This window comes from Schistocerca piceifrons, chromosome 1, assembly GCF_021461385.2.
Source record: "Schistocerca piceifrons isolate TAMUIC-IGC-003096 chromosome 1, iqSchPice1.1, whole genome shotgun sequence".
Classification (NCBI taxonomy): domain Eukaryota; kingdom Metazoa; phylum Arthropoda; class Insecta; order Orthoptera; family Acrididae; genus Schistocerca; species Schistocerca piceifrons.
Genome location: NC_060138.1, coordinates 573,825,984 through 573,842,129, shown reverse-complemented (window position 1 = coordinate 573,842,129; position 16,146 = coordinate 573,825,984). Strand labels below are relative to the sequence as shown.

The 16,146-nt window shown below is 37.0% G+C and overlaps 1 protein-coding gene across 1 annotated transcript in view; it reads left to right on the top strand.

Annotated features, from left to right (window-relative positions):
* The window catches only part of LOC124801714 (DNA-directed RNA polymerase III subunit RPC1), a 242,528-nt gene that overhangs the window by 141,490 nt on the left and 84,892 nt on the right, over positions 1 to 16,146 (top strand). The window contains exons 15-16 of the mRNA XM_047263093.1: positions 2,898 to 3,011; positions 3,113 to 3,270. Of these exons, the coding sequence (XP_047119049.1) occupies positions 2,898 to 3,011; positions 3,113 to 3,270 (272 nt within the window). The remainder of the gene's footprint in view (positions 1 to 2,897; positions 3,012 to 3,112; positions 3,271 to 16,146) is intronic.

Below are 16,146 nucleotides of genomic sequence, written 5' to 3'. Positions count from 1 at the left end.
TGCAGCAGTATACTGCACACCTTTCTGCAGAAGAGTTACGGAAGTCAGATTCAAATGCAGGTTTGTTTTCTATCATGTATTCACCAAGTGAAAGCTGCTTATTCTTGGGAATAAGCCAATATTGTTAACAAGAAATGACAGTAAGGAATATATATACTGAGGGGCCAATGTCAAAATACCCAGACTCATGAACAGGGGTCGACAAGGGGTTCATGGACTTAAACCACATATTGCCTGAAACGCCTGTTTCTGAGCCAAAAACATCCTTTTAGAATGGGAAGAGTTACTCCAGAATGTAATACCATATGACATAAGCGAATGAAAATAAACAAAGTAGACTAATTTTCGTGTCAAACGATCACTCACTTCAGATACCGTTCGAATAGTAAAAATGGCAGCATTAAGTCTTTGAACAAGATCCTGAACGTGGGCTTTCCACGACACTTTACTATCCATCTGAACACCTAGAAATTTGAACTGTTCAGTTTCACTAATCACATGGCCAATCTGTGAAAATAAAAGTGCCTAGCGTTTGAAACCTTTTGTTTAACCCATCCAGTACCTCACAGAGAAAAGAGAATATAGCATTTTCAGTTATTAAGTGACTTCTAAAGCCGAACTGTACATGTGATAGAAAAACGTGTTATATAAAATAATCAATTATCCTTACGTACACAGCCTTGTCAATAATTTTAGCAAACACTGATGTCATAGAAATAGGTCTAAAAATTGTATATGTTGTCCCTTTCTCCCTTTTTAAAAAGCGGCTTTACTATTGAGTACTTTAATCATTCAGGAAACTGACCATTCCGAAAGGAAAAATTACAAATATGGCTAAATACAGGGCTAACATCTGCAGCACAGTACTTCAATATTCTGCTAGGCAGTCCATCCCTTGTCTGTATCACAGAGGAGCATTTCAGACATCAGTCTCAGAAAGGCATTTGCCAAGAGTTATACGATTCTCTGTAGAAACTAAATATTTATTTAATTCACCAGCAATGCTCCAAAAATGATTGTTAAATATTGTATATATATCTGATTTGTCAGTAACAGAAATATTTTTACTGCAAACTGACTTTATATCGTCGACCTTGTGCTGCTGACCAGACACTTCCTTCACAACTGACCATATGGTTTTAATTTTATCGTGTGAATTAGCTATTGTATTTGCATACCACACACTCTTTGCCTTCCCAATAACATTTTTAAGCACCTTACAATACTGTTTGCAGTGGGCTTACTGCAACTTGACTGTGACTACTTATAACATTTTGATATAATTCCTGCTTTGTTCTATATGATATCCTTATCCCACTAGTCAGCCACCCAGGCTGCTTGTTACTGCTAGTACCCTGTTTAGAACGTTCTATTGGAAAGCAACTCTCAAAGAGCATGAGAAGTGTGTTAAGGAAAGCATTATATTTATCATGTTATCGGCACTATACACATCCTGCCACTCTTGTTCCTTGCGATCCAGTATGGATGTGTCTTCCTGAATGATCAGTTCCTGAAAGGAAACCATGTGAACAGATATTCATCAGAGTGAACTGCTAGCCATCTGTGTTTGAACAATGAGGTAGCACGAGTACGTTCCATGGATTTAATGTGAACTAGCCTTGAGCAGAACCACCGATATGGGCTAGAACTGCAGGGAGACCAACACCCTCAACTATTGCAAATGTCATCACCTGTCCTCATGCTGTCTCAGCTTGAGGACATTCCACACCATTTTCCAGTCACAGTTGTTGAGGGATGAATGACAAAGGAGAACAACAATTCAAATAATTAACAAATGGAACAATCGTCACCTATCAGCAGATTTTGGGAACATCTGGCAATGTCAACACTTAGAAGGGTGAGGAAGATTGTCCTTCCTGGTCAAAATTACAGGTAGAACACACCATTTCAATACCTCCAATTCCAACACATCTTCTATTGCTGTCAGAACTTGGAGCTACCTTATGGCATTGCCTTTCTGTCCAATGGGGGCAGATGCTACTAAAAGAATGGAGGTTTGCATCTTTAGTATAAATGCTTGAGTATAGCTTAATGAATTTCATCAGGATCTAGAATAGTTTCTTGCAAGTCCATCCCCACAGAAAGCCAACCAATGCTTGTGTGATTTTTTGTAATTGAAGAAGAAACATAACATTCCCACTTCTTGGTTCTGCAGACAGTTTATAATGCTGTAGTTTGTGTGATTAAATGATTGAGGCATTGTTATTCAAAAATTGCTCCATTGTTGCCTGAACCATAATTATAGGAGTATGTCTCAAAATATCATTTTTTTACTAGCGCCATAAGAGACGGTGTACTTCCTGAAGCCCATGTTACTGACTCTTAAAGGTGTACAGCAGTTAATGGAATTCATGAATTTCTTACAAAATATTTCCTTACTCTCCTTTTGGCATATTGGGGATTTAGTTCTTGCATTTCAAAAAGCTGCAAATATCCTGCCATGGGCTACATTTAAACTGTACACCAGTACCCAGTTGTCAAAGCAGAATCTGGTACTGCATCATGGGACAATCTGTCTTCTAAGCCATCTGGACAGTCTTGGAATGGATGCTTCAGCTGCTTTGTGCCTCACATTGTATAATACTGCTTGTGGAGATAGACTCCTTTGTTCCATTAATGAAATTCATATGCTGTTAATCAACTGAAGTGTTGTAATTGATTACATTATGGTGTGTATACAGATGTCAGAAAAGAAACTACACAGTTTTACATGTTATTTGGTTAAAATTGCTTATTCATAATATATGGTGCTTGTGTCTTCAAGAAAATGGCGAAGTATACACTAAGCATGTAAGTGAACTTACATAATCTGATATGTAACATTGTAAATGTGTTTCCTTTTGTTACAAATTTTGATATTCACTTTCTTTGCACAGGGTCATTTATTAACATATCTCAGATGATTGCCTGTGTCGGACAGCAGGCCATTAGTGGACATCGTGTCCCGAATGGCTTTGAGGACAGAGCCTTACCTCATTTTGAACGACATTGTAAGAACAACATTTGGTAGTAAAAAGGCAATATTTTTATTAATAACCCTTTGCTTTGCATTAAGTGATCATAAGATTTGGTTTTTCTCTGTTTTTAATAGCAAAAATTCCAGCTGCAAAAGGCTTTGTGCAAAACAGCTTCTATTCTGGTTTAACTCCAACAGAGTTTTTCTTCCATACTATGGGTGGCCGTGAAGGCTTAGTTGACACAGCTGTGAAAACAGCTGAAACTGGTTACATGCAACGAAGGCTAGTAAAGGTAAGTGGCATTCAGAGACTACTTGTATAACTAATTTCCACTGAACATCAACAAGCCGGCCGAAGTGGCCGTGCGGTTAAAGGCGCTGCAGTCTGGAACCGCAAGACCGCTACGGTCGCAGGTTCGAATCCTGCCTCGGGCATGGATGTTTGTGATGTCCTTAGGTTAGTTAGGTTTAACTAGTTCTAAGTTCTAGGGGACTAATAACCTCAGCAGTTGAGTCCCATAGTGCTCAGAGCCATTTGAACCATTTGAACATCAACAGTTACAAACTGTCGAAGTTCAATGGTTGTAAATTATGTGTGTAGTTTTTGTGTACATTTATGATTTTGGTAAATATTCTAACTCTTGCAAGAATAACATTGAATGGATGTACTATTTTTCATCAGAACAAGATGTGATTAGTTGCACTGTTAGTTAATCTTGTTAAATGTCAAAAAGTCTTGATTCGAAATATTGCATTTTGTAGTCTTTCATTTCCCCACAAGGTGCCCAATAACTGAATATAATGTATAATTAAATCTTATTTGATAAATAGTTCCTTAACTGAGTTACTGCTGCTGCTGCTTTTCTTCTGCTAATAAGAAGGCACTGTAGTGATAGAAGGGGCACCAAATTTGGTATAAAAGTCATTAAGTTACCCAAGAGACAGTATTTTTCAGTACAGGTATTTCATTCATTCCAAGCAAGTGTCAATTTGTGACGTCATCGTCCAGACACGAGTTGACTATAATCTGAATCCGTTTTAGCAAACTAATAATTTCTCTCAGGCAATAAAATTTTATTGATTATGAAATACAAGTTCTTGAAGTTTATTCAGAATCGGAAATGTTTAGTTAGTAATTACATGCCATAATTTATTTGTTTAATATAAAGGTGTTTTGAATTTTGTATTCATAATAAAAAGTGTGAATTTATGGTCGGCTTTTACTCTGAGACGAGTTATCACTTAGAGTGCTAAAAGTGTGCATGTACAGTTCGCTGACCTATGTGGTGAATTTTATTTTGTGCCCTTAAGCCGAATGGAGAGTAAATCCAGTTTCATTTAAACTTTATGTGAGATAGACATATCACGTTATTACAATTCCCATTAGGGAAAACTAAAATCTGTGTGCTTGATTTGAAATATGTTACATGCCAGTGCGTGATCGAGCTGTCCAGTAAATGAAGTACAATAGTTGCAAATGCGTTTGGACTTAATGCACGAAGCTGGAAATTAATTTTGAGACAAGTGCTGATTTTGAGGGGGAAAAAAACTGAAAGTTTATTCAAAATATTGAAGTCCAGTTTTAATTGAGACTCTTATCACCTTGTTGATTATGTTGCCTAGAACACTGTAAAGCAGCTTAATTAATTCATTAGAACGATTTGCGACGTAGTAAGGCCTATTACACACACAAAATGTTACACGAAGTGTGCTGACCACATGAGAGTATGTGAGTGTTTTTCTTTCCATAAATGCCAGTAAACTGGCAGTTTCAAAAGTTAAATTATTAACTGTTGTGTAATTTCATTGATTGTCCTACACCACTACGGAATATGTTGTATTGTGCCTCTTCACAAGAGATCTCAAGAAGCCAGGATTAACAAGAAGAAGAAAAAGACTGAAGGAGAGGCATCGGTATAGCATGACAAAAATGCAGTGCAGGTTCCATGTTTTCAATAATAGATGCAGGCTGGCAATTCTGTATTTATCCATAATTGATTACACTGTAGTGCGTCGCCAGTTGATTATGCTTTAAAGAGAACTGGTTTCATTGATTTATTTTGTGCCTTGTTTGATCGGTGGTTAGAATTGGGCCGTTATCACAAGTTGTGCTCAGTCTTCGTAAGTCCCATGCTATTTGGTTTTCTAATGTTGTGAATAACTGTTGTACCACTAAAAACCTTAAGTCAAAAATTGAAACTGGTAGTTACAAAGAAGCCTCCATTGTTGGCTATGGCAAAGATGGTACAGAATTGCTTCATATTTTGTGAGCCTTGTCTTACAATACGTAAATGTTCAGGTGCATCAATGTGACCAACACAAGTGAAGATCAACTTCTGTAAAACATTTTAGTGAAAAAAGGTATTTTTTGGTTATTGTTTCCTTAAATGACATTTTAAAATCCTCATCGCAATGATATGGCCAGTATTTTTGTACAAAGTTTTAGAAATTCATTTCTGTAGCATCCTATTCTCTGACTTTATTCTATGTATATGTATTACATGCTTTCTCTCTTAGTTCTACACCATTTCTATTAGAAATCTTACACCTTGCCCTTTGTATATGATCCTTCATCTTTATGGAACCATTAAGGTTGAATTTAGTTGCAGTGCCCTTCATAAGTAATATTTGGAAATAGGAATGGAGAGATCAGTTTCGTCAAGTATTTTTTAATTTTTTTTCAGAATGAAATTCAGTCATAAGTTGCAAATATATTTTTTATTATGCTTTACCAGTTTCTACAAATTAATTAGTTTTCTTAAGAAGACTACAAAATTAGGGATATCATAAATCTTTAGACCTTGGCTCTAAATGTATGTGAAGTATAAGAAGTATATTACAGAAACTTACTTAGTATTGGTTCAGCAGATGTCTGTGTCTTCTTCATAGATGCATGATGTCATGATATGTCCAGAATTGTGCATATTGTACACTGATGAGTCAAAACATTATGACCACCTGTTTAATAGCTTGTTTGTCTGTGTTTGGAATGAAATACATAACTGATTTTCATATCAGGGATCCGACAGTTTGTTGGTAGTTCTGCGGAGGTATGTGCCGTTAGATGTCTACACACAGGTCACATAATTCATGTAAATAATCGGCCTCTGATTTGTGTATGCAGTGACGGCATCCAGTAGCAATCCAGATGGGTTCCATTTGATTTATGCCAGGTGTATTTGATCACTGAGACGTCAACATGAGTTCACTGTAATGCTCATAAAACCACTGTAGCATGTTTTAGTCTCTGAGACATGGACAAATCCATTTCTGAAAAATGGTATCACCGTTTGGGAAGATCTCAATCACGAAGGGATGTAGGTGGTTTGCAGCTGTCAGCACACTTTCCATTACTGCCACAGGTCCCTTCCCTGCAAGCGCAGGAGAATCTCTCTATAGCATAATACTGTTCTCCTGTTCTCGCCAACCTGTGTCAATGGCGCACTGCACATTTTGAGCTGCCATTCACCTTGATAACGGTATTTGTGAAGTTGAGCAGTGACCTAGTGTAGCAAACCTGTGGTTCACCCGAAGAACCAACATGTTTCCATTGACTGATGTTCGAATCTCAATAGTCACTGATGTAATGTTGTTGGGTCAACATGTGAACACGGGAGGGGGGGGGGGGGGGTCTGCTGTGGAGCTCCACGTTCAGCAATGTACAATGAACAGTGTGCTCTGAAGCATTTGTTTTATGCCATTTACACATTGGTCATACCCGGCTAACCCATTGTTTCCTCCTATGTAACGCCCACCACCGCAATATGGTTGTGGAGCCAGATTGACGATATCTCACATATTGGTGGAATGTCCCTTCTTTCGGCCCTTCATGTTAAGTATAGCCTTCCTGATTCCTTACATTTAATATTAGCAGACAATCCACGGATGGTTGAACTGGTCCTCAGTTTCCTTTGTGAAAGTGGTTTTTATTTCCAGATATAAGGTTCTATTTTAGTCTTCGAGCAGAGCCAGGCTGGTTGTGGTTGGGACTTCTTTCACAGTCTTCTCGGTCTGTATCACTATGAGCGTCCCCCCCCCCCCCCCCCCCCTGCTGCCGCCCCCCTGCCCCCCCCCTTTTTTTTATAAAGAAAAGATTTGGTCTCACCTTTTATGCCTTTACTGTGTGTGTTTTAATAATCATTATTTTATAATTTGACTTCCCTGACTGGGTCCATCCACTTTTAGCAGTCCTCTTTCTTCTGTGACTCACTTCGGAATTGCGGGACTGATGACCTCACCTTTTGGTCCCATAACCCCTCTCAATCAATCAGTCAATGCTTGCAAAGCAACCAGGCAGTGACCAATGCTGCATGGTGGGCAGTGGTCATAATGTTTTGGCTTATCAGTGTGTGTGTGATTACTGTGAACACAGATCGACCATTTACAGTAACTGAATCCCATGTATGTATCTGGTGTGCTAGCAACAAGGAACACACATTCATCATTTTGGTTTGTGGCTCCTTGTGTAGGCCGTGTTTGCAGTTAAAATTGTTGGGTGTGAGGTCCGCTAGTTATGTAAAACACTATTTTTTCTCAGTATCCGAACATTTTTCGGCACCACTGTGCCATCACCAGTGGGTTTTCGTTTTTAATTAATTCTGCAATGTGAATATTTTTGTTAAATAACTAATAAATTATGTGCATCTTTAGTTCAAGCAACAGATCGTTTCTTTATTTTGGTGTGCATGAATTTTCTGGATCACTTGTGTGTCAGTTACTACAGGTAGCATGTCATTTGCAACCAAACGATGTTGATGAGAGAGGTTTTTGCTGGGAGTTAACCCATCTTCTAGGATGTAATTTAGTTTGTTGTGATGTTTTCGCACCTACATTCATTTTTACTTATGTTTTCGTGTGGCCAACACTTCCATTCTCCGCATCATGCTGAGATGTTGTGAAGCACATGTAACTATAACAAGTGTTTTCCACAAATAATGTAGTAAAACACTTTCACTTCACCAAAACACAGTGTGATTGTGATTTGTTGTGTGTCCTAGCCCAGTCAGTGTTCATTTATTCACCAGAGAGTATGGCACCTAATTTGAATTTCGTTTGCATTTTATCTGTGTGTGTGTGTGTGTGTGTGTGTGTGTGTGTGTTGTGCACTTCTTAACTGGTACTGTTATGTCAATGACATAATATGCCTGATTGATGATCCGTATACACACATAGAACAGCTACACAATGAAATAAACAACTTACACCCAAAAATTAACTTCACATTAGAAATAGAAACTAACAACACACTACAATTTCTAGATCTCACCATACATAAAATAAACAACACACACAACTTCACAATATTCAGGAAACTGACAACCACAAGCACCACCATTCACAACCTATCAGACCACCCATTGACACATAAGCACGCAAACTTCAGATTCATGTTCCTCAGAGTAAACAGAACACCCATGAACAAACAGAACTACACACAAGAACTAAACACAGTAAAACAACTAGCAGTAAAAAATGGTTATACTACCCATATGGTAGACAAGTTAAATCAAAAGATATACAAACAGTACAAAAATGAACATACCACACACACACACACACACACACACACACACACACACACACACACACACACACACAAATCCTCACCCAGCACAGAACAACACAAAACACAAACAATGACCACACACAAGACACAACAGAGAAACAGCACACACACACACAAAATGAAGTGGCACATACTCACCTACAATAACAAGATTATTCACAGAATAGGCGACATATTAAAGAAACAGGGACTCCAAATAGGATACAGGATGGAGAACACAACACAGAAACAGATAAGAACACAAGAACTAAAGATGCATATAATTTTATAGTCATTTAACAAAAATATTCACATTGCAGAATAAATAAAAACGAAAATCCACTGATGATGGCACAGTGGTGCTGACACATGTTTGGGTATTGAGAAAAAACAGTGTTTTGTATAACTGGCGGACCTCGCATCCAACAAAGGAATATACACAAAAGCATGTATAAAATTATAAATGAGGTATATAAGAAAGTTATATACAATACACGCGAGAAAAAAAAAAGAAAACCATGGCACGTAGTTGTAATATGTATCAAAGGAATGGTCTGATTTTCAAATTTTATAGGAGATGATATGCAATCAAAATCGTGCCTGTTTTTTAATGCGAGTTGATCATTCAACAGATCTTTTGAATTCAGGTAGGAGTGTTTATATATTTCAAATTCTTTTAAAAGGTTCACTTTGTAGTCCTTGTCAGCTATATGCAAAATTTCCATGTTAAGCAAGGACACAGAAGAAAGAGGCTGTTTCTCTGTTTTGAGGTGTTCTGCAAAAGTTAACTTACATAAATTTTTGCTGTTTTTGTTGAGCAAGTGGGCCTTAAATGTCCTCCCTCTTTGCCCTATGTAAAAGCTCAGACATATATTAATTATATTTTATGTACTCCAGATTTGAGAAATTTGTCAGTTGGAGGCTTTTCATTATGTATTAAGAGCAACTTGGCACCATTATTGGTGGTAGAGGACACAGTGAAATCACATTTTTAAATAAATTAGCTATATGATATGCAGTGTCACCTAAAAGTGGGATTTTAGTGTATTTCTTAACAGTAAGGCCATTTTTGTTGAGTGCAGAGAATTCTTATTGGTTTTATTATTATAAAGTTTTTATACATGGTTTGCTTGATATTCATTTTTGTCAGTTATATACTTAAAGTTCTATAGCAATAGCAGAAGGGTGTAGCAGCGCCTCAGTGATACAGTCAAGTGTAGTGGAAATAAGAGCCAATTTGTGCTTAAGGGGATCCGGAACAATCTTATCTCCTCCATGTTAATTTTAGCAAATAGAAGGAACATTTTTTCTAAAACCATTAAACATATTGCTCTGAAATTTGGACTACATGTTCAGTGAATATTTCTCTACAAAGTTATAATGCCATGTTAAGAAATATTTACTGGTTTTTGTTTTACAATTTTTTTAAACAGATGCTTATTTTTTTCTCTAAAATTTTGCAGTTTTTCTTCTATGACTCTTGAATTATACAATATTTTTTTACAATTTGTTATAAAAATGAAGGAAAAGACGTAAACAATATTGTGTATAAATTTCATTGACATACTGTTAGCAGTTTTTGAGAAAATGTTCCTCAAAGATCAAAATTTTAATGTTACGGGAAATGGCTTTCAAAGTTTTTTTAATACAATCCTGCCCCATATGATGGATTATCAGCATCCTTTTCTTTTTCCAGTGTTAGTTTCCTTTCACTGGTCTTTTCTTCCCTTTTGCTGCATGTAGTAGGCTTTTGTCTCTTCTTCCTGCACCTCTTAGTCTTTCTTCATCAATTAGGCGCATTGTGGAAATCGTGTTGTGTACTGGTTGGAAACCTACACATTTCGGCACATCACATTCGATAATGTTTCCTTCATTGTATGTTGCCACTGCATTGTACACTCCAAAATGCAATGTTTTTATCTGCACAATTACTCTTTTGGGAATCCAAATCCAAATTAAGTTACTTACACTTTCATTTGGATTTTGTGTTTTCCCGTGTAAACACTTTTCCAATAAACTTGGCTGTGATAAATCTCTGAATATGGGCTTAATTACATAAATTACAGCATTTGGCAAACTGTTTTTATGGGCATATTTCTTTCCTGATTGGTACTTACACCATGAGTCATCACCTGTGAGGTGATTCTCCAAAAATCTTATAAATTCTTTAATTTCATTGGAATGCAGTTTCTTGTGCTTGATGCAGTATGAAAAAATAATGGCCATACTGCTCTCCTCATATGCTCAATGATTCTTGTATTTTGCTAAATTGCACACCCATAATACCTGTGCAATCTATCAGTTGCTTCATCTGTCAATCTTCCTCTTCCTCCAAGGGTCTTACCATCACTAAGCTTCTGGGATCCTAATGTCTGCTTTAGTTTGCACAAAAGCTTCTGGGATCCTAATGTCTGCTTTAGTTTGCACAAGTGATCCCCCATTCGCTTCTGCACATGTCCAATGCACTTAAGTTTTTTAATGTGAATTTCATTGCCATAAGGTTTAAGTTCCTCTACAGCTTTATATCCCTTAGAATCACCATCTCCTAGATAGTTAGTGTATCGTACATTATACCACTCCTGTGATCTGGAAAAAATTGCTTTCACTCCCTCTACTTCCATCACTCCACTCGTGCCATGAAAATGACAAGAAAAGCCATCATGATGTTATATGTTGTGGTGCCTTTCTTGTAAATATCAAAGTTAACTTTAACATGTACTAAACATAGTTTCAGATCCAGGAAACTCAGTTCATTATGTTGGTTTTTTGTATTTCATATGTAAATTTAGTTTTAGGATGGAAGCAGTTTGGTGACTCACTAAGTGATTTGACGTTCTTCACATCTCCTTTGAATGCAGTGGTGGTATCTTCTGTAGAAAGAAAAGATATTGAGTAGAGTGGAGTGGGAATTAAAAAAATGTATTTCAACATAATTAATGAAGATGTCAGCTAGAAATCCAGCTAGGCAGTTCCCCACAGCAAGGCCTTTTTCGTGTTGACATAACTGACAACTGAAACTGAAGTAGTTGTACTATAGAAAGATTCTCCAAAAATCTTATTAATTCTTTAATTTCATTGGGTTGGCAGCCCTGCAGCCAAGCGACTAGCGCGAGGTTTGGTGTTCTCGTAAAGATAAGTTATTTTAGATTATAAAACACATAGATTAGTACTGATTACGTGGTAAATAAGTGTATTAGTGTGCCGTTTAAGTGTACCATTAAAGGTTTCATTTCTCATTACGTAATATAGCAGAAAACGCGAAAAGACCGTACAGTCGTATTTTCTGTTTACGTTCTGCTGCAGCAAATCTATAGAATTTCGTTTAGTTGTTCCTTGCTCTCTCCAGCAATTTAACTTAGTGTACCTCTTCATTATTTAACTAGCATTTCCGGAAAGTAGCGTAAAGTTTAACTTGTTGTTTCAGAAACTTTGCACTTTTGTTTTTGTTTACACACAGTTGCGTATAGGCCAAATTTGTGTAACCATATTTTCGTGTTTATCTGTAATTTAACTGACTTATTCTTAATAAATTATTGCGTTTATCATGAGTGAAAAGTGCTTGACTTGCCGTAGAATTGTTAGGTCGGGGCTTTGGTGTGATGGGTGCTGTAGTTTTTTCCATGTGGGTGACTGTAGTGGCGTGGGAATAGGGGAAGTAAATGAGACTCATCAGTGGTTTTGTAGGATTTGTAGTAGAGATAGGAAGATACTGGAACAGGAGGGGAAAATTGCTGCCCTTCAGGCTGAGTTAGACAAGGCCAGGGGAGATCTTGACAGGTTAAGGAGGGAGAAGGGTAAAGAGAGGTGGGAAGTGGCAACAGGCAACAGGAGGAACAGGCCTAGAACTTTGTCTGACAGCTTTATGGTGAATGTGGAAAATAGATTTGACCTGTTGCTTCAGTTAGAAGCTGGTGAGCCTCAAGCAGTTACAGGTGTAGACAGGGCACAACAAACTTTCAGCAGCAAATTGAAAAGTAAGAATGTAGGGAAATCAGTAAAGAGAAAGAAAGTGTTGTTGTTAGGTAGTTCCCATGGAAGAGGTGTTGGCCAACTCTTGCAGGATGAACTAGGATCAGAATACCAGGTCACCAATTTTTTTAAACCTAGTGCTGGTCTGGAGCAGGTGACAGAGGATTTAGGATCACTTTGCAAAGATTTCACTAAGGAAGACACCGTGGTTATAGTGGGTGGGGCAGGTAACAGTATTGACAGAGATCCTGGGTACAGCATAGAGTGTGACCTGGCGAAGATTGCATCAGCATCGAGGCATACCAGTGTTGAGTTTGTATCTGTTCTTGGGCGCCATGACCGACCTCATTTGAACTCTTCTGTCAAGAGAGTTAATTTGGAGCTGGAACGGCTGCTCATGTCAGGTGCGGGGTCACACATTGGTGTGGTGCATGTTGATTCTCTCAGTAGGTGGGATTATGCTAGGCATGGCCTTCACCTCAACAGGAAGGGGAAGGGTAAATTGGCTGGGGAAATAGCAGGAAAGTTAAAGGGGAGAGGCACTGTCATGAGTGGTAAAATACCAGTGGTTATAGGATTCAGAAAAGACCCTTTTTTAGGGTAGGGAGGACAGAAAGAAAACAAATTTTAAGAGAGGTTAGAACTGAGACAAACCTTCAGTTTGAGAAAGAAATCAAAAAACATAATTCCAGCTTATTACATCAACATAAACAGCCATTGGTTAAGAATTTTCAACTGTGAGCAGATATTTTAACTCCATCCAATTTTAAGTCAGTCAATGTGAAATGTCAGCTATCTTTATTGCATCAAAATATTCGAGGACTGAGAAATAAAATTAATGAATTAACTATCTGCATAGATGAATTAGAGTCTTCAAACCCAGCTGACATAATCTGCCTCTCTGAACATCATGTGACCACTGGTATAGAACTTTTAAGTGTTACAGGGTTTAGGTTAGCATCTCACTATTGTAGATCAGAAATGGAGAAAGGAGGAGTTGCCACATTCATCAGGAACTGTCATAAATTTAAGAACATAGACATTCATAAATTTTGCCTAGAACAGCATATGGAAGCATGTGCAACAGAATTAGATTTTCACAAAAAATCTTTCATAATATTAAGTGTATATCGAGCACCTGCAGGTAACTTTAATCTGTTTGTAAACCACCTTGAAACTGTACTGGCCCATTTAACAACCAAAAACAAAGAAATAGTGGTTGCTGGTGATTTCAATGTAGATTTCCTTAAAGACTCTCCCAATAAGAACGTATTTGAGTTAGTAACACTATCATTCAACTTAATTCCCACAGTAAAGTTCCCCACTAGGATAACCACTTGCTCACAAACAGCCATTGATAATATCTTTATAGAAAAGTCAAATGAACAAAATTATATTACAAAACCAATAGTCAATGGCCTCTCAGACCATGACATGCAGTTCCTTCTGTTAAATGTTAATACTGAACAGGATATAAAATCTGTTAAATCTGAGCTCAAGAGGGTAATCAGTAAGCCAAAAATTGATTATTTTAGGACACTCCTCAGAGACATTCACTGGACTGATGTTTACAGTGCTCATGGCATGAATGAAAAATATAACATTTTTGCTAATAAAGTGCTTACCTTATTTGAACACTGCTTTCCCCCAAAACTTACCAAGGTTAGAGCAAAGTCTACAAAGAAGCCATGGATTACTCGAGGAATAGGGGTATCTTGTAAAACAAAAAGAAAACTGTATCTGTCAATCCGAAACATTTCCAATGTTGATGCTATAGCACATTATAAGAAATACTGCAAAATATTAAAGACTGTAATACGGATGTCAAAGCAAATATATTACAAGGAAAAGATAGTCATATCAGATAACAAAATAAAGACAATATGGGATATAGTGAAGGAGGAGACCGGTAGAACCAGACATGAAGAGGAACAAATAGCATTAAGAGTAAATGATGCATTGGTGACAGATGTGTATAGTGTTGCAGAACTTTTTAACAAACATTTTATAACTGTTACTGAAAAGATGGGGTTGTCAGGTTCGGTAGATGCTGCTATGGATTACCTTAGTCCAGACATTTCAAGTAACTTCCATAATATGAATTTGACCCTCACTACCCCAACAGAAATAATGTCCATCATAAAATCTTTAAAATCAAAAACATCTAGTGGGTATGATGAAATATCAACAAAGTTAATTAAAGAATGTGATTCTGAGCTAAGTAACATATTAAGCTATCTGTGTAACCAGTCGTTTATCAGTGGAATATTTCCCGAATGGCTGAAATATGCTGAAGTTAAGCCACTGTTTAAGAAGGGAGATAAAGAAATAGCATCAAATTTCCGTCCAATTTCACTGTTGCCAGCATTCTCAAAAATTTTCGAAAAAGTAATGTACAGTTGTCTTTATAACCATCTTATCTCAAATAACATACTGTCAAAGTCACAGTTTGGATTTCTAAAAGGTTCTGATATTGAGAAGGCTATCTACACTTACAGTGAAAATGTACTTAATTCATTAGACAAAAAATTGCAGGCAACTGGTATATTTTGTGATCTGTCAAAGGCATTTGACTGTGTAAATCACAATATCCTTTTAAGTAAACTAGAATATTATAGTGTAACAGAAAATGCTGCAAAATGGTTCAAATCTTATATCTCTGGCAGGAAACAAAGGGTGTTATTAGGAAAGAGACATGTATCAAGCTATCAGGCATCATCCAACTGGGAACTAATTACATGTGGGGTCCCACAAGGTTCCATTTTGGGGCCCTTACTTTTTCTTGTGTATATCAATGACCTTTCATCAGTAACATTACCAGATGCCAAGTTTGTTTTGTTTGCTGATGATACAAACATTGCAATAAATAGCAAATCAAGTGTAGTCTTAGAAAGATCAGCCAATAAAATATTTGTGGACATTAATCACTGGTTCCTAGCCAATTCTTTGTCACTAAACTTTGAAAAAACACACTACTTGCAGTTCAGAACTTGTAAGGGGTGTCCCAAGAGTATATGTCTAACATATGATGACAAGAAGATAGAAGAAGTGGACGGTGTTAAATTCTTGGGATTACAGCTTGATAATAAATTCAACTGGGAGGAGCACACCACAGAACTGCTGAAGCGTCTTAACAAATCTCTGTTTGCAATGCGAATTTTGTCAGACATAGGGGATATAAAAATGAAAAAGCTGGCATACTATGCTTACTTTCATTCCATAATGTCATATGGGATTATTTTCTGGGGTAATTCATCAAGCCAAGCTAAAGTTTTCCGGGCACAAAAACGTGCAGTAAGAATTATATGTGGTGTGAACTCAAGAACATCCTGCAGAAGCCTGTTTAGGGAACTAGGGATACTAACTACAGCTTCCCAATATATTTATTCCTTAATGAAATTTGTCATTAAAAATATATCACTTTTTCAAACCAACAGCTCAATTCATGGAATCAATACTAGAAATAAGAATAATCTTCACAAGGATTTAAAGTCACTTAGTCTTGTACAAAAAGGTGTGCATTATTCAGGAACACACATTTTCAATAACTTGCCAGCAGCCATAAAAAGCTTAACAACCAATGAAATTCAGTTTAAGAGAAGCCTAAAGGATTTATTGGTGGCCAACTCCTTCTACTCCATTGATGAATTTCTGA